At 40.9% G+C, this 27,150-nt stretch overlaps 1 protein-coding gene across 4 annotated transcripts; it reads left to right on the forward strand.

Moving 5' to 3' along the window:
- The first annotated feature begins 1,126 nt into the window (after positions 1-1,126).
- Positions 1,127-27,099, forward strand: radil (Ras association and DIL domains). Of its 4 annotated transcripts, none has more exons than XM_065956067.1 (21): positions 1,127-1,534; positions 2,818-2,918; positions 3,001-3,119; positions 4,569-5,073; positions 8,409-8,516; positions 8,982-9,097; positions 9,233-9,409; positions 9,626-10,331; positions 11,030-11,160; positions 12,551-12,588; positions 12,791-12,942; positions 13,107-13,219; positions 13,610-13,726; positions 14,897-15,020; positions 17,814-17,986; positions 18,470-18,620; positions 19,921-20,141; positions 20,681-21,026; positions 22,164-22,303; positions 23,772-23,911; positions 24,178-27,099. In XM_065956067.1, exons 3-21 carry the CDS (start codon positions 3,036-3,038, stop codon positions 24,275-24,277), a joined length of 3,642 nt encoding a protein of 1,213 aa, XP_065812139.1. In that variant the 5' UTR covers positions 1,127-1,534; positions 2,818-2,918; positions 3,001-3,035; the 3' UTR covers positions 24,278-27,099. The 4 variants fall into 4 exon arrangements, with proteins under 4 accessions (XP_065812139.1, XP_020495367.2, XP_065812141.1 ...); XM_020639711.2 differs by having other exon boundaries at positions 3,009-3,119; XM_029278427.2 differs by having other exon boundaries at positions 1,130-1,534; positions 3,009-3,119; positions 22,251-22,303.
- Positions 27,100-27,150: the final 51 nt, after the last annotated feature.

Consider the following 27,150-nt stretch of genomic DNA (forward strand, 5'->3'; position numbering starts at 1 on the left):
TTTTTCTAACCACAGCTACCTGTCAAAGATACCAAAGTGAGATCAGGCAGAGGGGTTTTATTCAAAGATAATCATGACTGTACTCATCATCACATGGTTTGAATTTTGAAATAGCCTACAAATACAATACTCCTTGGAAATCAATTTGTAATAGGCTACACTTATTTACTCCTTCACTGATCTTTCTTTTGTAAACATTAATGTGAAGAATAATTAAGTGTACATGAACAATACAGAATGATAGATATATTTCCATAGTTAGGCTACTATTACTGTTTACGAAAATAAGCAGGAATACTTTTCTTGTGGTTTGACCTGGTTTAACTATTTACGACGGAGGATTAGGGCCACGTTAAAAACATTTTTTTTAAATTTCATTTCGAGATTAAAGTCGTAAATTTACGAGAATAATCTCGTAAATTAACCAGTTCGAGACCAGCCTGCGCAAAATGATGAAAGCAGAACTCTTAAAAGTATTTTCCTCTGCAGACAACTTCCTCCATGTCAGTGTGGTTCTTTCTTCCGAAAAGCCACAGTTTCTTGCAGTATCTTTTCAGGGTGCTGATATTTTATGACAATGTGAAGATGATGATGATGATGTGCCAAAAGCATGTGTAGTTTCATATCTGCGTAAGTGAAGCCCCCACACAACTATTTGTGTCTGTTATCGGTCTGCCTTGTTAAAGTGTCTCATGTGCAGAGCCAGTTTGTGTCCTGTTCATCATTTTACAGATAAACAAGGTCTTGCAAGTTGAAGTGAAAACCTCTCTTGAACTGACTGTTTTTACCGACTACACAAGGAAGTAGCCTATTTCCTTATTAGTGAAACCTTTAGGACAAGATGCTGCTGCTCTTCTGATAGAGACTAAAATAACGACTTTATTATTTTATTCTTTAAAGACTTTAAGAGTTCTACTTTCATCATTTTCGCGCAGGCTGGTCTCGAACTCGACTGTAATCTCGATTTTTATTTTTATTTTTATTTATTTTTTTAACGTGGCCCTAATCCTCCGTCGTAAACTATTAGTTCCCTTCTTCCCTTTACTTTGAATATTCATAGTCACCATTCACCATTATGCTACAGCTTGCTTTAACCCCACGGTGTCCACCAGGCGGCGGAGTCTCAGTATCCTCGGGTGCCAGAGCAGGTGCGTCGAGGTGAGCGCAGCGCGGAGAGCTCGGGTAAATCCGTCGCAGCTCGGCGCCTCGGCAGTGGATCGCTGTGGATGTGGGAATGCGGTTTGCTTGAGGCAGGCGGTTATTGCTGGACAATCGCGGGGAGATGAGCACACAGAAACAGGAGCCCTCCGCGGTTGGCTGTCGTCCAAGTTAGCGGGGCTGTTTTGGGGGCGGAGGGGTGTGTGTGTGTGTGTGCGGGTGGGAGCCCTGGACGGCTGGGTGTCGATCGGAATAGAGCAGCAAGGTTATTTTTTTTCCCCCCCTCACATTTGTTTGGGATTTTCCATGGGAGACAGAATGAGAAAGAAGCCAAGAAGGATACCCCAGCACCATGGAGCCACGCATTGCAGACAGCGTGAGTATACAGACATACAAGAGAGATCTTAAGGAACTGGGTTTTCACTGCTGGAATCACACCTCAACTTTTCAGGGACCTATTATTTTCAATGGCAATTTTATTTTTTATTTTTTTATTTTTTTTTACAACCTGCGTAGTTAAAACAACATTTTTTTTTAATTACTGCTGAGTGTGGTTCACGCGTCGAAACTGTGTTTACGCGTATAGCTTTAATCTCGACTAAAATCATTAGACACACATGTGGACCGGACCGTAAGAGGCCGGTGTGTTCGCTTTATAGTGCCGCGCCTGGCAACTCATCAACGGATTAATTCCTGAGGATTTTCTCCTGCCTTTTGTTGCTACGCCGGTTGCTACTGACGACCAGTGAGGCCAGAGCCGTAAACAGACGGACCGACACCGACTAATCACCACAGCAGTCACAAGTTCATTAATGTGTAACCTGGATGTAATGGCTGTTAAGTGTTTTTTCAGCGCAGACGTTTCTTCTGACCTTCTCTTATTCTGAGACAAGGACAGACAGCAGGTAAAAAGGTTTCTGGAGAAGTCGCAGTCTGTGCGAGGTGATTGCCAATTGTAACACTACCTATTGGGTCACATAACACACCCCAGGAATGCAAAATGTAGGCCTCTCTTTATCTCGGTTTCTTTCTCGCTCTCTCTCTGTGTATATATGTGTGGTGAGATGGCCCTTGGATTGAGTTAACTGCGGCCAAGTAGCCAGATTACTGTGGATTAGCAGGCATTTAAAATAGTCACGTTATCCCACCAGTGGCTGCAGAGTCAGCTACAACAACACCTTTTAGGCTGCCTGCCAAATATTTCTGAACAGAAATGATATATGCTGTATGAGTGGATAACTGCACAAGTTGCATTCTGCATGAAGGCGCTGCTTTCATCTGTTGTCAAATGGACTGCCCAAATCATGTTCAGCTAATGTTTCCTGATGCATCCGGCATGAAAGAGCTTCTCCAGTCAAGTAATAGGCCCTGCATCAAATACCAGTAGTGAAGCATGAATGTGCAGGGACATAGACTGGAAACACCTGACTATAAGGATATAGTGCATTGACTGGATGCAGCGAGACATAGGGCTGTACAATCTTCACTATGGGTTATGGAATTTGTTGCCTAAAACGTTAAAAGTTACATCAATAAGTGAACCCCTGAAGGGATCTGACTTCAAAGTGGACCTCAGTGATCTTGAACTCAGCAATAACCCTTTTAGTGTTTCTGTAAACTGTCATTAACAATGTGTTTTTGTTTTACTTGCTTCTCCAGTTTGAAGGGTGACTGTGACAAGAAATGAAAATCATCTAACCCTACACTCTAAACTTTGACCTGGTGCTGCGGCACATTGGATTGACAATATTTAACATCAGGTACTTGCCAGATGCAAATACAAGAACACACACACAAAAAAAATAGTATTTTAAAATTAATTTCTCATCAAATACTCATCAGTTGTACAGTTTGTGAAGCCAACAACAAGCAGCATCATGTTCTACGGTTCCTCCTCCGGGGCCAGTATGTCCCTTCCCTCCAAGAGTCGCCTGAAACGCCAGAGCAGGACCTTCACACAGGTACACACACACACACTACACACACACACACACACACACACACACACACACACACACACACACACACACACACACACACACACACACACACACACATTTGAAGACGTACTGTATGTGCATGTTAATTAAAATTAGTAGTTGAAAGTCACCAGCAAAAGTTTGAATAAAATTCACATTTTTTGTCAGTGACTCATTTCCTCAGGGAAGTACACCTTAGTTGTACTCCTAAGGTTGCTTTCCGACGTGCTACAGCATGGCAGTTTACTGCATTACAACCAGGCGCCGGCAATACAGTAATAATGGAAAAATGTACTTTATAAAATGAGATCAAATTTTCAGATAGACTAGTGGTTATGTCACGCGCACCATGTAAGGAGGCTAAAGTCCTCTTCACAGAGACCATAGGCTTGAATCCAAGCTGCGCCTCAGTTCTTAAGGTTTTTGATTTGGTGAGCAATTTAACAGGATAACTTTGGTTTTAAGTACATTTATCTTGTGCCAAGAATACAATCTGCATTTTTATAGAATATGCACAAGTTACATAAATGAGTCCCTTCAGTAGATCATTACAACATCAGCAAAGAGAATAATTTAGCATTTTTATTTATTCATTTCTATTCTGTTATTGAATTCTCTTGTCTGGCCAATTAGTCTAATGGTTCGATATACAGAGCAGAGAGAGTGAGGCTAAGGCAGCAACCATGTCTAGATTCTCTCCCTGATTGGAATCTATCTTAAAGACAGCTGTTAACTTTTGCTCTAGCTGTCGATTAATTATAGATATATTTAACGCGGGTAATTGTCACTGTAAAACCTTCTCTGGAAAACATGTTAATGTGCAATTTATAGGCACTCTAGTGGTGTGATTGACTGAGAACATCTATGATGGATTGGCACAACATTTTACGCTGATTTTCAGAATCTCCACAAGATGGTGTACAATGACTCATATGGTCCATTGATGTTTAAGCCCCCGGTACAGTAAACACAACCCTGTTTTATTGAGGTTTTTAACAGTGAACCAATAGCAAGTCACATTGTGTGTTGGGCTGTTGTATATATTTTTTCTGTATCCCTTCTTTTATTCCTGTTTAAATAGGGTTTATTAGCAACCAAAAAAGGTCTATTCGCCCCAAGATGTTGGCAGAACCAAACAAAATCACTCGATCAAAAATCAAAAATACAATACGATACTATTCACTTTATTGTCCCCTCTACAAGTCCAAGGTCATTCGTGTTGGACTCAAGTAATGCACACATATAGCTGTCTCCATAGTAGTGACCTGGTCAATAAAAAGAACCTGTGAGGAACGGTAACCACAAAAGGCAAGAATGTTTTTTTTAAGATCATGGTGAAATGGTAATGTAAAAATAGAGGTGTATATGAAACATAACATCAGTATTTTTGTCACTCTACAGTGAATTCAGTATTGTTTTTCTTTTCACCAGGTCCTGTATCGCACCCTGAGTTACAGAGACCGAGTCCCAGTAGAAACGGGAACAAACACTCGTGGGGATCGACGTTCAACGACTGAACCCTCAGAGCGACCGGCGGATGATCCCGCTGAACTCTCAACGCAGAGCTCGGCCCCTGGGGTGCTGAAGATTTTTGGAGATGAAATTTGTGCCGGTGCCAACTACAAGAGCGTCCTAGCCACGCCGCGCTCCAGTGCGCAGGAACTGGTCAAAGAGGCTCTGGACCGTTACTCGCTCAATAAGAATGCTGCCCACTCTTACGTCCTATGTGATGTGATTGGACACTTGGAAGGTGGAGGTGGGATAGGAGGAGGGGAGTGGCGAACTGAGTGCCTGCGTGCGCTTGGGGACAATGAAAAGCCGCTGTTGCTCCAAGAGCTGTGGAAACCCAGGGAAGGACACGCTCGCAGATTTGAGCTGCGTAGGAGAGGAGAGGTGGAGGAAATCAACGCCAAGGAGAAGGACACCATCACTGCTGGTAAGGAGGCCCACAAAGACACACATACAAGTATAGATAGACAGCCAGACACACACATGCACACACAGCAGCTTGTCTAGTACCCTTCCTTTCCTCACATATCAAACTCAGCAGAAAATCACAGCTCGTTACCTCTTCTGCAGAGTGTGTGTGTGTGTGTGTGTGTGTGTGTGTGTGTGTGTGTGTGTGTGTGTGTGTGTGTGTGTGTGTGTGTGTGTGTGTGTGTGTGTGTGTGTGTGTGTGTGTGCTTGCCCATGCGTATGTGTGTGTGTGTATGCAAAATGAGAGCTTCCATCAGTTATTATCATGGAAAGAAGTCATTCTTATTGGATGATTACACGTGTCTTTAAATCAATAATATGTAGGAATTGGTTTTGGTGCGCTGTAGGTCCCAACCGCACTGTGATAAGACACACATATTGCTGTTATGCCTACATCTCAACATGCATTTGTTTACAAGCAGAGGGTGCAAAGCCAGCAAGTAAGTTGTGAGAAGCCAAAGAACCATGTTGACGGGCAAAATACAGTACTGTTACCGGATTTTGCGCACAAACTTTGCAAACTGTTTGCATATGGAGTATGTGTATGTGTGAGGTCTGGAATGGTAATCTGGCTTTATGGTCATTTTCCATGTGGGCCGACAGAGCAGGGGCTATAGCAGGGGCTAACAAACTGTCATAGTAATCACAGTTTGCTGGCCCAAACACGCCTCCAAACATGTAGTTTTGAATTTTTGGAGTAAACCCTTACTTTTGACCTACTTCTATTTTGAGTAAAGATATTGTGTCCTCCATAAACACATCTGACCACAAAGGAGTCAGTCAAAACAGAGAAAACACACTCTGATATGTTTCTATGGCATTTACTCCTCAGTTTGGTCATGGTTTGGGGAAAAAAAAGTGGTCAACCTATTAAAGGGGACAATTGGATGGTGTAAGGTTATGTCATGTTTGACTAGTTTTAAAGGGCCAGTTTTGGCCAGTATTTCTTCCCAGTCTAGCACTGGTAGGTGTATTCAACTATTACTTTGATATCTATGGGCTGTGGCTAAATGGCTACATTTGATACCGTACATTTTTAATGATAGTTGAGATAGGTTTGTAAGGGTTTCGCTAACTTGAGGATTTACAAGGAAAGATCCAACTTTTTTGGCACTTAAAGAAACACAAACATAAATGCACACATACACAGTGCAATGGAAATGCATGGACAGCTAGTTGATTGATTAATTGAAAGTTGAATACTTTGTGACTGGATGTGTGGATGACAGTACCATTTTTATGAGTGACAGAAATTTTCTGCAGTGAAGCATTATGCCATATTTTTTCCTGCTGTGTAACCTGCACCTGCATAGATGCAAAAATGAATCTTTAATTAAGACATGAACGGTCAAAAATCTAGGTGCTACAGTGCAAAAAGGTGAATAGAACACCAGCAAACATGTCAGTCCTTTTAACGTTTAAACATACTTCTTTAATGAATCTTTGGCTATTTAAATGTTTTTGGTTTCATAATGTACCGGTAATCATGAAATGGTCTTTTGGTAGATTGTTTTACTAACTTGGTCATCAGATCCCCTTAGTCCCCTCGTTATGCCTTTGGGAAATTCACAGTGAAGGCGAAACGTCACAGGGGCGTAAATGTCATGCTTTGAACAGGCAGTCTGAATAGGGCTAGTCTCACTGTCACTCTGACATTTCTCATGAAAGCATACCAGGGTTAGCTGGTTGCTATATCAACCTCTGTGGTAGCCAAAGAGTTTGTCAACATGTTTTTCTTATTGTTGCACATTGCAGTAGTTGTACACATTTCAAGCAATGAGACAATATTAATAATCCTATAAAAACAACAACAAGGAACCCTTTTGTGTTTATATCGTGAAAAGTCCATGCTGCATTAGACTATTATTGTTGCTTTCTGACTTACCTACAACATTTGCTAACATTCGCAGAGTTGCATGTTGTAAATTTATTTGTATTGTATTTAACGTGCACTCTTTCTAATGACCAACAGTCTGCAATAATACTGGTTGCAGTAAAGACATATGAATATATATTTTAAGGAGGTCTGAGTAAATGATCCTACTTTTGATTTGATTGTTTACCTCTTTAAACACTTTCCAAGTGAGTTCAACAATGTTCTGAATGGCTTGTTACGCATCATTTTTAATACATCATGATGTCATGAGACTCATTTAGAGTAGATGGCTAAAGGGCATGGCAACCCTTTGATAGATAAGCAACCTCCACGACAACCAGCTAATCAGAATAGAGCTGTATTAATGTTTTTCCATAATGGCTCAAAACACCCAAGATGGCTACAAATTTAGGCTTCAAAAGAGTAGGCCATAAATCAAAGGATGATATCATGTTGGCTATTTCCTCTTTGTTTGTATACTATAATGATTAATACACATTTTATCCCTATGTATTGAATTTGGGTTACATGGTAAACCACTGTGCTCATTGTAAACACAGTCAGTCAGTTGGTAGATCCAACACTCACTTATAGGATCTATATAAAATTGGCATTGACCTTCTCTTTGGAATTGTTTACAATGAGAAACGATCATCACCAGCCTTCTCATTTATTGTGCTAAGAGACATTCCAGTTCTACTTCTTCCTCTGCAGCCAGCTTCTACCTCTTTTCCAAAATTATTTCAATAAAAAAATTGCCACAGCAAAGAGTTCCCTCTGGGATTAAAACGGTACATTAACTAAGGCATATTAATACACATATTTCTGCTCTCAAACTAACCTTTTCTCCCTTTTGTGTTGGGGTGTTTAAAAAACTCACACACACTGGGGTCTCTTCTTGTTATTCACTGTCATTTACTTGTTCTCTTTTCTTCCTCCCCTGGTGTACCTATGAGCATGCACAAACATGTGTGAGATCTGAGTTTTTAATACACACACCTTTAACAATGAGATAGCATTTCAAAGGTATGTTAGGATTTTTATCCATGGCATGAATAAATCTGCATTTTCTATTTGCTGGCTTCAGTCTAAGCTGCCAAACAAGTTGTAATGAATAAATGTGATTGTAGCCTGACTTTTATTTCATTTGCATTCTAATTTACAGCGGATTATTAAAAACCTCATACCTTTAACTGTATATCTCTTCTTACTAACTGCTGATGTAACTCACTAGAAGCACCACATACTTTTTTTTTTTTAACCCCACAGTGCATGTGTGCCTTATGTTATGTGGTTGAAAAAAGTGTGTATGGAAGGATTTTCTGTACTGTTTTGGTGAGGGGTCATTTTCTCAGCCCCTTCCTCCCCTTGGTAACCCAAATCCCCCCCCCCCCACCCCCACCCCCACCCTGCTGTAGGGCCCAAAACCTCCCAATTCCTGGCGGCTCTAATGGGTCGATCTGGGCTGGGCAAACACAGGAGCTCCCCCCTGCGCTGTGGTCGAGTGGTACAGTCCAGCTCTAAAGGTGGGGACTGGCCTCAGGTAGGGTGGCTGTCACTTCATTGCCATGGTGACCACTTCTACCTGCGTTGTTACGAGTGCCACCCCCATTTGCAAGCGATTCAAACAGTCTGAGTGTGTGTTTGCAAAATCTGTGAGCCATCGCATGAGGAGCTGCTCAGTCATTGAGTTCACTGTAGCCTGCTCCATCTAGCTTCCACTCAACTCACACATGACTGTTATGCACTTTGTGTCACTATAGCCTGAGAAGTTTGTTCAATCACAAGTTAAACATACATACCAACATTGCACATGTACCATTAGTAAACTGTCTTTTTATATTTCACTCATTGCCTGTCTTTTCTCCTGTCCTCAAAATCTCTTGTCCTCCTCTGCCCTTTACTTTTTTATTATAATCCTCCTGTACTCTATCCTGCCCTCCTCTCTCCCTCTTTGTTCCCGCTCTTACTTCTCCTCCTCCTCCCTTTAGATATCAATGCTCAGGCTCGTAAGCTGCAGAGGAACAGGGCGAAGGGGACGCTGACCCTGCCCCGCTCAAGCAACTCATCTTTCTGCCGCAGCCTCAGCGAAACCAGCCTCAACCAGGTTGGACTCACACTGAAACCTTTTCAGGATAATGGATTGATGTTATTCATGGTCTCGTTATCCTACTGCGGTAAATCATGATTGCTTGTGTGTATGTGTGTGTGTGTGTGTGTGTGTGCGTGCGTGGTTCTGTAGCTGGGAGTGGGAGACGAACCCAAGCGGTATTATTCCACCCTGCCAGGACCCTTAAGGGCTCGGGAACGTGAGTTGGCTTCCAGCAGCCGGAGGAAAGAGGAGGGAAGCCAGGGAGGGGTGAGGCACTCACTCTACCAGTCTCCCCACCTCCTGCTGTTACAGGGTTACAATCGGCAGGTAATGTTCGAGAAGAGGTGACCCTGTGATAATATGTTCTTCATATAGTCCCAGTTCCAAATCTGAAGGGTCTTTACTTAGAGATGGGAATCATTCATTTTTATTGATATTGATGCTATTTGTGGGACTCCTAAACACTCCAAGTCCTTCAATACTTTTGTAGTTTTGTTGTCGATTTTCATTTCATCTGATTATTTATTGTTCTGTGTGTCTCAGGACTGTTTGGTGTACCTGCTGAACAGGGAGCAGCACACAGTTGGTCAGGAGACTCCGTCAGCTCGCCCCAACATCTGCCTCTTCTCCCCTGACATCCTGCCCCTCCACTGCCGCCTGCGCCGAGTCCCTGCATCCCGTCGTCACGCCAACAACAACAACAAAGGAGAAGAGGAGAGCCAACGGTACTGTGTTGCTGTTGAGCCAGTTCTCCACGCCACGGTTCTGGTGAACTTTTCCCGCTGCGAGCGATCCACCACGCTGCGACACGGTGACCTCCTGTCCTTTGGAGCGCATTACATCTTCCTGTACAAGGACCCAACGGGTGCTAAGCCTCTGCCTGCTCAGACCTTGGCACGCCTCCGCTCCCTGGGACAGCTCTATGACGTAGGGGTGGAGGAGGGAGAGGGTGGGGCTCAGACTTGTAAGATGTGTGGTTCTGTGCTAAAGGACAAAGCAGCGCTGGTGTCGAGTGTTCCAGCAGTAAGACGCAGTTTCAAACCTCACCTGGTGAAACCTCGCAGCGGGGGGTCAACAGCGGCAGGAGCCCTTAGTTTGTCAGGAGGGGAAGGAGGAGGAGGAGGTGGAGGGAGAGGAGGAGGAGGAGGAGGAGGAGGAGGAGGTCAGAAAAGAAGGCAACAGCTGGAGTTTGACCAAACTCATGAGGACCAGCTGTTGAACAGGATTGTGTCTCTCATAGAACCTGGAGGTATAGTCTCCGATTTACATTATTACAGAGGATATCATTTGATTTAATAGTGTTTAAGCCAGCGTTTATATTCCAGTGGATCTAGTGTCATGCAAGTCATTCCACCAAGATAACACAACAATCTCACCCTTCAGTGGCATTTCAATTCAAATAGTTAAGCATGTATTATTCCTATTTTTTTTAGAAATAGCCCTCATGTCTTGAATTTCTGGCATCAACTAAATTTAGGTGAGGTGAATTGAATTCTAAACATTTATAATGTAGTAGAAAATCTTGGATACAGAGCACAAACAGGAAGGTTAGAATGTGATTGTCAATAAACACAGACATTACTTTTCACCAGGGTTTGGGATTGTTCAGTTGGCTCTTCGCATTGACTGTATTGAAAGAAAATAATGCAAACATTGTATAAAAGCAGTTTACACCGTTTCTCTTAAGAGACAGAGGTCAAAGGGTACACAGTTAGAAATGTGAGAAAAGCCAGAATCAGTGTTCCTGTTCCACTAGTTTGTCCTTAAACCTCTCGGCTAGCTGTTTTATGTGAATGTTCCACAGCCTAAGAGCAGATCATGTGATTAATCTTAAGTATTTTTTTTAATGACTAAGACAATTGCGTAAACAGATAACATCACTAGAGGTAGAGATTATTATGACATGTTTTTGGACAACGTGAATTAACTCTTTATACTCCCTTTCAGGAGATGACCATAAGCTAACGCCTGCCTACCTGCTGTGTCTGTGCATTCAACACTCTGCCTCAGCCTTCCCACCTGGCAATTTTGGAAAGCTGCTTCTCAAGATTGTCAGAAGAATTCAGACCATCGCATGGGTCAGTTTTTGCCTGGCTCACTGTCTCCCTCTGTCTGTTTGTCTGTCTGTTTGTCTGTCTGTCTGTTTGTCTGTCTGTTTGTCTGTCTGTTTGTCTGTCTGTCTGTTTGTCTGTCTGTTTGTCTGCCCGGAGGTACTTTGGTCTCTGCTGAAGTTGACCTCCTGTGGAGAGAAACTGTTCAGCCTTGTCCGGTCAGGTGAATAGTTAAACAGGGTTTCATCTCACGTGTGTCGTACTGTATTACACATAAGCACACACAGATTTTTGTCCTGTCTGAATTATGAATCATTTCTCTCTGTCATGACCTCTACCGCAAAAGATTAGGGATTGAGATTATATTATAGTTTTATGTACATCTGTAACAATTACTCACATACTTACTTTGGGGCGGCAGTAGCTCAGTCTGTAGGGACTTGGGTTGGGAACCGGAGGGTTGCCAGTTCAAGTCCCGGTGTGGACTGAGCATGGAAGTTGGTCTGGTAGCTGGAGAGGTGCCAGATCACCTCCTGAGCACTGCCGAGGTGCCCTTGAGCAAGGCACCACACGTGCAACATGTGTTGCATGACTACAGAGTGTAAAAACTGAAATTTCAATCAATAAAAGTAAATCTTATAATCTTATGACAGAATGCAGCATTTGCTAAATCAATAAATGATTTAAGTTTTTAAATTAAGGAAAGAATAATACATACTCCTGATTGTCAAATGTTAGGATTAGTAAGATAATAAATCAAATGTCTTGGACAAAGCAAGACCTTGGAAGGTGCCACTTTATTGTTTGAAATAAATAAATTAAAACATGGATAAATAAATAAATAAATCTACACTCAAGTAGGTATGTAGGTGAGAAGGCAGGCCGGAAAGCAAACCCTTCAGTCAGAATGTATTGATTGGACTTATTACAACAAGCCTACGTCAGCACGGATCAGATACCTGATTTTTGTCTTTTTTGTCATTTATTGATTGCTGTCTGAAAGTAGGGAGACTTCCAACAAAAAAGTAAATTCTCTCTCATAAAACCAAAATATATTTATTAGAAATGTGCTCTTTGTAATAGCTTCTCTTTACGTTTTAAGTTTTATTTTGCCTAATGTGTATGCAGTTGAATGTTATAAGAGTTGGTATGTAGAGTAAGCTTATAATCAGTCCAGTGGGGCACAGAGTAATTATAAATATGTGTCAGTGTGAGCGGGTCAGGTGATGTTGATATAATAGTAGTGTTTCTTTCTGCAGGTTAGTGATAGTGGTGTGAAGTGACGTTTCCCTACGCACATCCTTAAAGATTAATGAGTTGTTAATTGCTGTGTGTGTGTGTGTGTGTGTGTGTGTGTGTGTGTGTGTGTGTGTGTGTGTGTGTGTGTGTGTGTGTGTGTGTGTGTGTGTGTGTGCAGGAGAAAACAAAGGAGCTGGCTCAGAAGCAAGCTCAGCAGTAAGTATTACCTTTCAACAGAAAGAGAGCAACTGTGCTCTTATGACGTTTTTATGAGTCAGTGTGTTCACTGTGTCTAATTACTGTTACACTTCTCTCATTGTGTGTGTGCGTGTGTGTGTGTGTATATGTGTGTGTGTGTGTGTGTGTGTGTGTGTGTGTGTGTGTGTGTGTGTGTGTGTGTGTGCATGTGCGCATGTAGCCAGGACCCGGCTACCTTGTCTCTGCTGAGTATCTCAGACTTGATCCCAGACCTGCAGACCATCTTCTTCTGGATGTCTAACTCCATTGAGATACTCTACTTCATACAGCAAAGAGCACCAGCGTACACACACAGCATAGAAACTCTGCAAGGTATACACACATACACACACACACACACACACACACACACAGTGAGTGTGGGAACAAATCAGCTGAAGCGTCATTACTCACACTGACGAACAGTAGACCCTGGAACGGCATTGCTCCCTCCCTCTCTGTCTATATCTCTTAAGCATGCCTCTATCTCTGTCTAGGGTCAAAAGAGTCATTGCTATCAGCAACCATATCAGCCAACGAGGAGGCAATGACCATCTTGGAGGAAGTAATCATGTACACTTTCCAGCAATGTGTCTACTATATCACCAAGGTAATTTGTCACCACAGCAAACAGTGCCATCCTCTAAATGAGAGACTTTTTTCAATCGTGTTTTTAATAAAGGGTTCAATGAACGATAACAGACCCTCACTTACACCGTTTTTACACACATGCACAAAAGTACACACCAGTAAATGACAAGGTGAGATAAGACTATGAAGACATTGAAAAGTTATTAAATGTTATTTTTGAAATTAGAGATCCCTTCCATCATCAGGGTTGTGTGTGTGTGTGTGTGTGTGTGTGTGTGTGTGTGTGTGTGTGTGTGTGTGTGTGTGTGTGTGTGTGTGTGTGTGTGTGTGTGTGTGTGTGTGTGTGTGTGTGTGTGTGTGTGTGTGTGTGTGTGTGTGTGTGTGTGTGTGTGTATGTGTGTGTCTTCAGGCTCTGTATGTAGTGTTACCAGGTTTGTTGGACTGTAATCCATTCCCAGCTGACAGCTCTGAGCCGTGTTGGAAAGGAGGTGTTGGGTTTCCTGAACCTGTCCGTAGGGTGCTGCAGGTAATCACACGTGTTGTATTGTTGGTAAAAAAAGGTTAGTCATGGTCATAAGAAATAATTGATCATTAATTGTTCATCATTCTTTTAATAAATATGCTTTTTTCAGTGTTTCACATTTAGTTTTGTTCACCTTATTTTTACAACATCTGTTTTATAGATAGATAGATATAGAAGATATATTATTTAGGTATGCTTTAGAAATCCATACACCTTTTGAATGTTCATTTGTGTATTTTTATTGTTTATGCAAAAAGAAAATTACTAAATTACAAAAAAATAAAATTCTGGCATGTCCTTTGGCAACATTTATTCAATTTTCAATTCAATTTTATAGCATATTTCATACAAACATAAACTCAATGTGCTTTACAGAAAACATTACGATGATTATCTGCCAAAAACACATTGAAATGGCTTGCAAACAAAGTCACGCTTATAATTCTTATTTAAACTTCTATGTTGAATTACAAAAGCTCCAGTCACATTACTGATAAGTGTGGCTGACCAATACAAATTATTGCTGTTTAACAAATGGTAATTAATCAATTCCTGTCCTGTAATGTAAAACATTACAGTGTAGTTTACATTCATGTCCACTAGTTCTTCTTCTTGACAGCCTTTGCTGGCACATCAAATTAATCTGTAGATCAGTGGAATCGTGTAATAATAGTGGCAGGAATGTGTATTTCGACCAGTGCAGGAGACAACCAAATAAGGTTCCCTTCTCAAAAACAAATGCTCTCGGTGCGCTGGGTTAGTTCAGTTGGTAGAGGAGGGGCCCCATGAACAGAGGCTTTAGACCATGTCGCACTGGTCGCAAGTTCGACTCCTGATCCTGACACTGTTTGGTATATGTCGTCCCCCACTATATCCACACATTTCCTGATTATTGTATGTGGTCATGTCCAAAAAAGGGTAAAAGCCTGCGAAATAATCTTAAACAAAGAAAAGAAAACAAAGCTCTGTGACTCGTGTAGAGGTCAAAAACTCTGTGGATGGAAGGTCAAAGATCAAAATAAAGTAGGAATAATAAATAACATATTAATGTTGTAAGAGTAGTTATCATCTATAGTAATACTTTATTGATACATTCTAAAGACATATTGAAGAAGCTTTTAATGACATCAGAATTTCTATGCTCATGTGCTTGTGTGTGTTTTGTGTGTCCAGGTGTTTCAGAATGCACAAGAGCTTCTGCAGGGCTACCAGGTCCACCCAGAGATCCAGGCCCAAATGTTTGCTTACCTCTTCTTCTTCTCCAATGTGTCGCTTTTTAACCAGCTGATGGACAAAGGTAGGACAACAAGCAGGCACACTCACACTTTCTCTTCCCATTTGACCTCCCTCAAGGCTTGTACAGTTTGTGTGTGTGTGTGTGTGTGTAGGGGGGGGTGCATATGCATGCGTGTGTGTTTGAGTGCTTGTGTGAGAGAGCGAGAGAGAGAGAGAATGTCCTTGTGTCCTTGTCAGCATTTTGACAGTGACTAACCCAGATTTGTCCTCAATGCCCTTTCTCTATCTGCATTCTCTGTCTCCCCTCCTCCTCCTCCTCCTCCTCCTCCTCGACTTCCTTCCTTCCATCTGGTCATCAGTGGGTGAGAAGAAAAAAAAGTGGCGGTGGGATTGGATGGAGGCAAGAGGAGATAGAGAAAAGAGGGGGGAAGAGCAGAGTGAAGGGGAAAAGGCTGCAAGGTCAACCAGTTGTTGTGATGACCTTTTGAATAGTTTATTACTTTGTCTTAATACAGAAATCATTTGCTGCTGGCTATATACTTGTGTCAGACTACCTTTCAACCTCCACCCTCTCTACACTCTCATTTTTTATCTTTAGCCACACATACACACACTGGCACACGCACCATATGTCTTCATTAGCCAGTGGAGACAGGACAGCGCACATGTCTGGCGAAAGAAGAAGGAGAAACGCCTTTATTTCCATGCAGAGGCTTCCCTGTCCTCCACCTCCTCTCCACTTACAGAAATCTATCTATCTGGCTTCTTCCTTCTCTCCCTGGCTCCCCCCTTTTGTTGCTCAATTATATTTCTCTGCCGATGGTGTCCATGGTAACAGTGACACCATCAGCGTGTTTAGAGCAGGTAACGCTGACGTTTGCACTGGGTGCTCTGCAATCTACAATCACAAACACAGCACACAGACACACACACACGTAACCAAATATTACAACATATTGGACTGATCTGATATTCAATAATACGCTGCACAACCTCTACTCTGTCATGGATTTGTATGATTGTAAAGCTTGTGTGTTTATATGATTGTGTTATGATGTCTTGCTTTGAGATAGAGTATATTGGATCCCTTTTTTTTTTTTTTTTTGACTGTTTCTTCGAGAGTGTACCATGGCTTTCTTATGTGTGTGTTTGTAAACCAGCTGCTGTAAAGCATTATGACACCTCTCCTAAGAGGTTAAGTGATGTCTCGTCTGTTTGTGAAGCCTCACACATAGATTACTGTATGCCTAGACATAAGCCTATTACAGAGAGGAGTGTGTTTATGTGTGTGTGTTCATCCAAAACATATGGCAGAATATTTGTGCTTGTGTGTGTGTGTGTGTGTGTGTGTGTGTGTGAGTGTGTGAGCATATAATGTTATAGGTGTAGATGAGACATTTTGTGGTTTAGTTTTTGGTTTCACTGAGTCTATTATCTGATGAGATTCATGTGTATTTAGAAGCAGCCGGCTGCTGTGGTTGATGTTACTCTACATAGTGCTGACAATGATTCTTTGATTGTAACATTAAATGTGTTGTCAGCTTTTGACATTGTAGCTTCATTTACACATGAACAATCTTGTTCTTTTTAAACTGTGGTAACTATCCCGTTATTCTTTGACTTTCATAAAGAAGTTTCTCGTTTAAGACCAATTTTTCCGACAGAGTTATTGCATTGAAGCTTAAATTTAAAAAAACTTACATTTGAAAATGTTCATCACTTGTTCACACTTAGTACAAGGATGTTGATCACTACAATAAGAAATTCCAAAAGTATTTTTTGAAGTTGTAAAATGTAACAATCAAATCCTGCTAGTTGGATATGTGAAACATTAGGGGTCTGTGTTTTCAGCTAAATTGATAAATACCCCCTTTATCTATCTTCTTAGTTAACCTTTTTTTCTTTGGATTGTTACTGTTGTTTGTGCAAAGCAAATCATTTGAAGATGACACAGTAAGCTAGATGAATAAATGATGTATTTTTAAATGTTTCCTATCGTTTTAAGGGCAAAAGGTCAATCCATTTAGCAGGACATTAACTGAGAAATGAATAAAAACATTTGTTAGTTGCAGTCCTACCTAAGTTACTGTACAGCGTCTTGCATAAGCCTGATTGTGTAAGTGAGATTTTGATATTGGGTTCATTTTACAATGTGTATATTTATTGTATTTGTGGTTTGTACTTGTTGCTCCATCCCTTCTATGTGTATGATATTTGTATTTTTATTATTAATCTTTTTTTTTAAAGAGGGGTCTATAGCTTTGAAAAATCTCATATGATGACCAGCTCTAGTCCAGTTGTTTGTCATTGTTTGCACCAAACCCCAGCAGAGGCCTGATCTCACCTTGGGGGGTATTTTAGCAAGCTTAATAGGAATTATAGCTGCGGTGGGGTAATGGCATGACAGATTGACAAACTATGGGATGCCAACTTGACGGATGCTTGATTTAAAGTTATGTTTATGTTGTGTTTACTTGCCAGGAAACTTCCTTCAGTTATTTGATGTGAAACAGAGAAAGAAAGGAGACACACAGAGGGAGGACGTCAGGCTGGTTTTGTTGTGCAGTAAACACAAATCTAGTCAGCTTAGCCCCTCTGCAGCAGCCGATTTGTATTCTGCAAGGAGCAGGGGACTGGTGGCTGTGCTCATATTTAATTGTCAGCAGTATCAACTTCTTTAAAAATTAATGCTGTAACACGTGCACAGAAACACACACAGTCTGTCTCTCCTTCATGTTGCCTTTCTCTCAGGATTGCTGACACGCCAAAGAGAAGAAATCCACTGCAGCGTCTCTAATGAAATATCCAACCAGTTACAGTACTTCAGTTTGTGCATGTGTCTGTGTATGTGTAGGTCCAACTCGGGGTTGGTTCCAGCGCTCCAAGGTGTTGCAGATTCAGGCGTGTTTGCGGATGGTCATGGAGTGGGCGAGCAGGTCGGGTCTGGGACATCTGGCGGATAAATTCTTTACCAAACTCAACAGCACTGTTTCCATACTGACCACGCCCCCTCAACAGCTCACACAGGTAGCACTCACACAAACATATACAGAACCCATCACTATTTTATACAGGATTATACCAAAAAAGACAATAAAATTAAGATTAGTTACAAGTTTTCTACCAACTCACACAATGCTGGGTGTCAGTGGAGTGTTAAATTGATCATCTGGTTCTCAATGTTTTTCATTACTTGTCAACTAAATCAATAATTACCTTTTTTCAACCGAATCATTTTTGAGTAAAAAGCTAAAATTCTCCTGATCTCAGATTTTTGAATATCAATATTTATCTGGTTTGTTTGAGGATTTGAAAGCTATAATGAGCTGCAATCAGATCTCTTGACTGTTTTTCATACATTTCACAGAACTGTTGTTAGAGGTGCAAGTCACTCTGATCTGCTATCGATCAGACATCCTCTAACCTTACTCAATTCGATTCTGTATGTAAAAAAAAGGCTTTTGATAAATCACTCCTCTTCTACGTTTCTTCTTTATTTCTTCTGTGCAGTCAAGTTGGCGAGCTTTGTCCAGCGAGCATCCGGCTCTGAAACCAGTCCAGCTGCACAGGATTCTCACCCAGTACCAGCTCACAGCAGAGTTAGGCCCTGTCCCAACATGGCAACCCAGCAGTGAGGACGAGGCGTATATATACAGAACAGGTAAGTGTTGGAATCTATGAGTGTGGTTGAGATTGTGTTTATTTCAGAGCTAGAACTATTAGAACTGTTTAAATACAAAGCCCTCATGTTGTAAGTATGAAAGTTAAGCCTGCAAGCACAGTATTTACTAGCATGTGTTAAGCCTTACTCCAAGTGGAACGGGTGTTTTCCTCATAATTACTTCTCTGTTTCTTCACTTTTTCTTTGTTTGCGTGATGTTTTAGTTAGAACCTCACAAGGGACAGCAGATACAAATTAGCTTGTTAAATATTGTCCATGGTCCCTTTACAGATAAAGATAAATACAAATAGAACACTATTCTGATGCATTAGCTTCACTGTGCAGAACATAGCTATTTCCAGGGTAGCTATAACCCTAACACCTATCCCAGGCCAATTGGGATTCAGTATCAACCTACAAAAGTTTGACATGGAAACTTGAAACCTCCAGTTCACATAAACTGAGAATGGAAATTATGGTAAAGTGGAGGAGGTCTTTTTGTGCATTTCTTACTTTTTTGTGTCCTTGTTGAAACACAAATTACTCTTCAAAGCAGATCTTCTTAGGTCTTAAAATGTGTGGTCGGGTTTTTTAAGCTTGTATTCATCAGTCAATAAATGGGCTGTATGGCTTCTTTATGAAGGATGTTAGTGAAGGTGTTTGTAGCGCCATAGGAAATGAGCTATGTACTGAAGTTACTTCAAAGGCTTCTGTAGCTTTGAGCCATGAGGACTCAAAACTATGTAAAAATAGAGCCCAGGTTTAGGAATAAGGGGATCTCTTCGGACAAAAGATGCTCTTTCACATTGTTATGCACTGCAGAAGCACATTACAGAGGCTTCAAATTGGATATCTGGATGAACAGTGTTAGGGAACAGCACAGAAATAATCATCAGTATTTTAGCTCAGAATCGACGTCTGCTGTCAATTAAACCTTTTTTTTATTTCTTTATATTTAAAAGCTCGCAATGTACAGTTCTGATGAGTAAGGTTTACATGTTTCTCTAGTTTTCTTAAACAAGAATATAATGTTAATATGTGTGCTGATAGAAAAACCTGATTATAACCAGGATATCACACACCAACTGTCCAAACAGGAATCTTTCATTATTCATACTTTTAAGTTCCAAACCTGCTTGTTTGGCTTTGAATGACTTTTATGTATTGAATTTTGTGTCGTTTTTGACGATTTTTGGATGTGAACAACAGAAAGAGCCAATGGGAGAACTTCACAGCAATCAGAGATCATTTTTTTTATGTATATGGGTACAGATGAGTTGACATCAGTTTGTGTGTTTAGTGGACCTCCTGGAGAGCTTTGAGAACCACCCTCCTATAGTGCTGCCCAGCGCTGGCTTCAGAGTTGACCTGGACAGCGATTGTATAGAAGACAGCATCTACAGACAGCTTCTCTACATCCGACACTACCTGTGGGGGCTCCGCACCAAGCCCCAAACACACACCCCCAGCGTGCACACACAATCCAACGGGACTAACACAGCTGACTGGCCCGACGTTCAGGTCAGGAAAAAACTCACACACACACTGCATACTGTCATATACACACACCTCGCAGTAATCCCAGCCATGTGCCACAGCAGCTGTGGTTGTTGAGGAGTTCCTCAAAATCCCATAAATGAAAGACAAAAAAACCCTCTACTCTAGCCAAGCCGCACACACATACACAGACTCACTCACAGAAATCCTAGACATGGTTAAATCATGGTTAATCTGATTAGTCTTTAGGCTGTCTAATTAGTAGGAACGGCTGACTAGACCATAATCCTCAGTGTTACTGCACTCTCATATATAGCCATACATCACATGCTTCACAGAAGTACAGATACATTCACAAACCTGTGAAATGTTCATTTTGTATCTGAAATAACTTTTATCATCTTAGCTTTCGAATATCTATGAACAAACCTCTGTGTTTCAAAACAGCTTTTTGATTTATTAAACACAGTATACATATATGTTCTCCCTCTATTTCTAACCATTGAACCCTCCATTCAGACCTTACACTGTCTTCTAAAATCTTTTTGTTTAACCCGACACAGAGGGAGTTGTTGCCTCCTGCCCACAGCAGTCCCCGCTATGGGGCTCCTGGGGACGAGGTGACGCCAGAGACGGGAGAAGAGAGAGGACGGGACAGACCCTCAGGCCAGTCACACACACACAGCCTCAGAAGAAATGGCACTGTCAACCACCCTCGGACAGCAAATCCAGACCCGTCCTGCCTCCTGACCCCACCAAACACCCCACTGTACCCAGAAGGAGGAGGAGGGGGAGGAGGAGGAGGGCCTGGACAGATCATAGGCCCCACCACACAAATAAACGGCTGTGCCAGAGGAACTTTGGCAGAATGTAAAAAGAGCAACGGACTCATCACCAATGGACTGGAGGGTAAGCTGAACAACATAAAGGAAGTGGACAAAATAACAGGAACACAGGAGCATAAGAATGGAATCCAGCTCAGAAACACAATTAAAACTTAAAAATGTAAAACTTGTATGAAGTACTATGAACTAGTTACTAAGACAGTTTGCTGGTGTTTTTGTTATTTTGTTCACACCAAATGTGCAATTTGAAAAAATTTGAATCCCCCCCCCTCTAAAAAACACTGTTTCTGGCAAGCAGTACAAAGCCTTTATTCAGTTTGCTATGCATGACAATGCATGTTTAGAACAGCTCAACTATAGCCGCCCTAATAGTCTTCTTCAGGGTTGAGAGGGGGTAACGTCACAGAAGAGTGCTCTGATGATTTTCTCTTTTTCATCAGACTTTGTTTGAACTCCTCAGCACACAAGATGCTTTGTTTATTATCAGTTCAAATACTTAAGTTTAAATGTCTGTATCTCACTGCAAGGAACTCTTTCAGAGGAAATGGAAGGTTACATGAGGTCAGAGGGTTGCTCTGGAAAAATTTTGCCTCCGGACTTCAAAGTCCTAATTAGAGCCAATTCAAGGAATAATATTGACTTTAAATTCAGAAAATGAATTCAGAAAACAGAGAATTATAAAATGCTGCGCTTTGTCTGCTGGGTGTGTAGGAATAACATTGTTTGGTAAACTGTTACCCATACAAACTTAAGAATAATGATAATACATCATCAGGTGTTTGTGTTTGTCTTTTTGGAATTCTTCTGTCCCAAAATGATGGCCGAAAGATTGATGATGCAGCCTCAATTTGAACTATTTGCAGTTGTGTAATTTAAATACTTGTGTTAGTGTGTCAGTCCTGTCTCTTTCATGACAGAAGCATCCCTCCTGTTCAGTCCTCACACTTTGTAGTGAGTGTGACATCTGCAGGCTCCTGTTAGAATCACATGTTTGTGTGTCAGATTAGCTCAGGAGCTGCACCTATGCATGCGTCTCAGTCTCTGTGTGTGTGTGTGCGTGTGTGTGTCTTCTGCACAGCAACACTTCTCATGTGTGTCCAACCCCATAGCAAGACCCTTTGTGTGTGTCTTTGTCTGTGTGTGTGTGTGTGTGTGTGTGTGTGTGTGTTTTTCTGTGTTTGGGTGTCCATGTCCCCTGCAGGGTGTATTAGTGGGTCTGAGTTTCCTTTCCCTGTATCCTCCCCTGGAGTCTCTCCCCTCCCTGATGACTTGTGTGTGGTGTTTGTAGTGGAACTGGACAAAGGACCCTACGGACTGGGCATGGGACTAATAGACGGCCTGGTGAGTGGACAAGTTAGACATTTTATCTTCACGATTAGTGATTTTGTTATTGTGTGTCATTGGTTCATGACTTACAAAAGTTCAATATGTTAACATATTTGTTAACATATTTCAATCATGTCCGTAATTTGGAATTTGAATATAGTTTAGCGATATTTATACTTGCTATTACAAAAATTACTAACGTAGAGGATTGCTGATCAAACAGTATTTTTTATCACTATTATTTCTTAATTAAAACATGTGTGAATGTGTTCCCAAAGAAAACTGAGCATATGTAAATCCAACACATTAATACATACTGAGAAACTCCAAACATGATCCGTATTTTGTTTAACCTCTAGATTACACTTCCAAACAGTATATTTAATTATTTTCTTAAGTCCTACTTCCTTTGATATTTAAAACATTTTGTAAAGATAATACTTTCTTGACATATAGCACAGTTGTAAACAACTGTAAGGAGCATAGACTGTACATAAACATGGTGTTATGCTCAGTGATGTCACCCATTGGTTTCTGAAGTGGACTTCTGCAGCCCATCGGTGCTGGTTATATCAAACGCTGTCTGAAAGTAACTTCGGTCAACCTAGTAACAGGCAAAGAGCTGGAGCTGAGGCGGGTCTCAAGCAAGAGACAGCTACAACACATTCCTCCGTCAGTCAGATCAGCCAAGCCCTTATTATGAATAACTTGTATGCAGCATAAAATCAAAAATCATTCCCCGAATAAAGTGTGTGCCGATCAATACACGAGATTATCGGACCAAATTTAGCTTTATGAGGCGCTTAAAAGTTTTATTTCTTCTGTTGCCGATGGTAAGATAACAAAGAGTGTTTATGTATTTTCAAGAATTACAAATACTTAGGACATCTTGCAAGTATTTCTCTTGTGGATGTTTCTCAGAGATAATAACCTTCATGAGATAAGAATTGTGTTATAAATCATTAAACTTGCTTCATATCATTGTTTTGCCTCTCAGTAGTTTTAAGTTCCTTCCCTGAAACAGTTCTTTCAACCATCATTTAGTGTTCTATTTCAGTCATCAGGTTTATGCAATTTTAACACTAGAACTGAAAAGTGTCTCAACGTGGGAGGACTTGTTCTAACATAGATATTCAACCCACCAGTTTCAGATGCATGCTTTGCTCTGCTTTATGTTGCTGTAAACTGAATATCTTTGATTCCATTTTCCTCTGACTCTTCTTTTACCAGTGAGAGTTAAGTGGTAAGGAATAGATTTCAATCTTTTGCTGACATTTTACTAACTTAATTGGCTCAATTAGAGGCCAGGGTTAAACTCTTGATGATAAAATTACAAGGAGATTTAAAAGAACACCTGCAGGACATTAAGAATCTAAAATATAGTATATTTTTATTTGCCATAGTGTAAATTGATGTATCTTCTCAAATCCTCCCCTAAATAATTGACACACATTCTGCTCACACTTCTTTCTTCCTTCTGCAGCACACTCCTCTCAACGCTCCAGGCATTTATATCCGGACTCTGATTCCTGACGGACCGGCTGCCTCTGACGGCAGGCTGAGGATCGGAGACCGCATCCTTGCAGTGAATGGGACCAGTCTGATCGGAGCAGACTACCAAAGGTACTCAGGATGTTTAAGACCATAACAATAGTCGGGAAGGGGAGAGTAATGATACTATTGGATGATAGTGGCATTGGTTACATAATAAGCAGTCTTCATACAATGTTAACCATCCCCCTGGCTGTCAGCCTCTTCAACCAATCGATTTCTGTGATTGATAGGTGTAAGCCCAGACATTGATGCACCTTGCTCTTTTATCTGCTGAGCTACAGGTAACCGGACTCTTTCTCTCTCTCCTCTTCTTCCCGTTTTTTTCCCCCTCTCAGCGCGGTGGATCTGATTCGTCTCGGAGGAGGTCGCCTTCGTTTCCTGGTAGCCAAGTCAGACCCGGAGGTCTCCGAGAAGATCAGCGCCTCTTCCTGCTGAGCTCCGCCAAGACACGCACAACACACAGAGAAGACTGAGGAAGATGAACAGCAGGACGACGAGGGGTAAAGATGTGTGCACTGATGAGCAGGGTACACAGAAACACACATGGCAGCATGAAATATGAATGTGAAACCCAGCGACAGCACAACGCTTAGAAATCAAACTGAAGATGATGCTCCATGACTCCTCTCCAGCTGCCAGACCTGCTCCCCTTATGCTGACTCCTACTGGGTTTGTGTGACAGACAGGATCAGTAACCCACGGCGACATCAAAGGGATGTGCTGCAAGACAAGTTGCCTAATTAATCAGCGAGCTCTACCCGGCCAGTACACAGTTTACCAAAGTTTTAAGCACAGTAGATTTTAGGATTTTAATGTCTTCTCTGTCAGACCTCAGAGTACCCATGCACACTGGACATTTTCCAAACAGTTTTTAAAATCATTTTAAAATAATTATTCTACTAGCATGGCTAAAGGCTACAAATCTCTCAGACAAAGGGTACAGAGAATGTACTTCACAAACCTAAAAGCATTTGCCTACAAAGTGAAGACAGCCTCGTTGATCCTGGATGTCTAACAAAGTGAAAGCTTTTGGAGTGGAACGTTTTATAAACCTGTTTTTTTTTTTTTTTATTGAACCCAAAAGCATGACTAAGGTCTGCTTAACAAACTGGACATAAGTGAATGAATGTTGACTTTTGTACTGAAGTGTCTGACGGAAGGGCAGAGGAATCAATCTGAAGAATGTCAACACATACAGCCCAGCTCTGCCATTTCACACTCAGGCTCACTGGATGTACCTCTCCTGCAAACCAGATGGACTATGATAAGAGGAGTGCAGCTGCAGTGGGACTCATTTTATCAAGGCCACATGTGTCACTCCAGAGTTTGATGCACACTCCTTGTGTGTTTGAAACACTGTTTTGCTGTGAATATGCTGTATGCTTCTGAGTCGACGGTGTAAATAGTTGTTTGTAAATATTCATCATCTGGTCTCAAAGTGTTTGGACGTTCAAAGAGAATCTGTATTTGGGGAACAACGCAATCTTGTTTTTTCCCCCCCAAATATTCTGATCAGAAAAAAATGAAACCAACTGATGGTAAAAAAAAGAAAAAAAGAGACAGTATTGTTTGGGTTTAGAGAAAAAAAAGCTCTGATTGTGTTTTTTTTTCCTAAATCATATTTATTTGTTTTACATCCCGTGAATACGATACAACTTGTGCACTTCATTATTGTTCACACAGGTCCAAGCTTGACTTTTTTTAAGAGAACCAACAATCTGAAATTACCACACACAAAAGTTTGACTTAAAATGGCATCTAGATATGCAGTTAATTGGTTTGTGATTGGGTTAGAAGATGCTTATATTTGATATTTCTGGCATTGAACTAATAAAATGGAGGGAATGGCATTTTGTTTTCTGGCATCAAGAAATTATAATAAGTTAAAGTGCACGAGTATCTCCAGACATAGATTCAGAGTTTCTCTGTTTAATCTACTGACCTTGCTGTTTTGTGGTTGTTGTTTTTGACATTTTGTTTGAGAAAATAATTGTTCTAATAAGGACTGTTCACTTAAAAGTTAAGATTTAAAACAACATAAATTAATTTTTAATGATCAATAGTATCAAAATCTGCCAATTTCATGTCATGTTTTTACCCACAGCCGCCAAAACGTTGGTACAACATTGCCAATGTATTGATGCAATATGGACAGTGTTAAGGAGTTCGCCTGCAAAAAAAATACTCGATATTGGGTACCAAGGATCTGGTATCCAAACAGGTAATGATAGTGTTTGAGTTTTACTTACGTATCAAAGTCTTAAACTTTCCCTGTGAGGTCTTTGGATTATCTAGAGAAACATCATTTGGTCTGAAAGATGCTGCTGATGATTTTTTGAAGCTCCATTTTCCCTGTGCACTAAACAAAAAAATCCTTTGACCTTCGCTGTATCGGAGAAGACGTAGACATCCCAAAGGCATTTTAAAACCTAACCTGATTTGATTTCAATATAAACAAGTTATACATAATTCAGATTAACTGTTAAAAGATGTCGAGTTAGAACTAGTCATCTTTTTACAAAAGCTTAGGTTACTAGAAGAAAACAAAAGTGCTGTGCTTTGTCAGTTTTCTTCTGCCTGGCCCTCTGCTCTGACCTCAGCTCCACACAGCTCCCCTGAGACGCACAGATCCCTGAGTCAGGAGCTGTGACCCTCTACCCTCTGCACAGCTGCAGGTTGAGATGTTCACTGTCTCACTGAATAAGATGCAGCTGTCACACAAAGTACTGAAGGACTGCAGGATAACCATTCAGAATTTTTACTAGGGATGCATTGATGATGAATTAAAATTAAACAGATTCTGTTTGTCTGAATTTTTAAGAAAAATGGACAGTATTTTTTTTCTTTTTAGCCAGAGGCCCAAACCCCCCAAAAAGTCAATTCTAGAGGCTTTTATAAAAAGGAAATTATTGCTGATGGTCAAACCTTATTTATGAGTTGAACTTTCAAATGTTTTTAAATACATTTTGACTTGCAGCACTTCTTTTGACAGTTATTGCCAATTCCATGGTTTTGTCTTTTGTTATTTTTATTCCTTCTTCCAATGTTGTTAAAACTTCCAAGCAAACATTTTATTTTTCCCCCATCAGCCTTGGTTTACTCTCCACGTCTTATTCTGTTAATTCTCTGGCAGTAACAGTTGATTGTTGTGCATTTGGAGGTTTGTATGACATTGATCTGATGCATGTCTATTCTTAATTCATGATACTGTTAAACAACAGATGGTACCTAAGAATAAAGATTGTTGGAAACTTTCATTTGTTGCCAAATGTAAACAACGTACTGCAGTGTGGAATCAAACCCAACAT

Source organism: Labrus bergylta, chromosome 1, assembly GCF_963930695.1.
Source record: "Labrus bergylta chromosome 1, fLabBer1.1, whole genome shotgun sequence".
Taxonomy (NCBI): Eukaryota; Metazoa; Chordata; class Actinopteri; order Labriformes; family Labridae; genus Labrus; species Labrus bergylta.

Excerpts from the sequence above, each read along its gene's own strand:
- radil (XM_065956067.1), top strand. The coding sequence starts at position 3,036 with ATGTTCTACGGTTCCTCCTCCGGGGCCAGTATGTCCCTTCCCTCCAAG. Across the intron at positions 10,332-11,029 it reads GTCTCTCATAGAACCTGGAG|GAGATGACCATAAGCTAACG; the intron begins GTATAGTCTCCG and ends ACTCCCTTTCAG. Across the intron at positions 11,161-12,550 it reads GAATTCAGACCATCGCATGG|GAGAAAACAAAGGAGCTGGC; the intron begins GTCAGTTTTTGC and ends GTGTGTGTGCAG.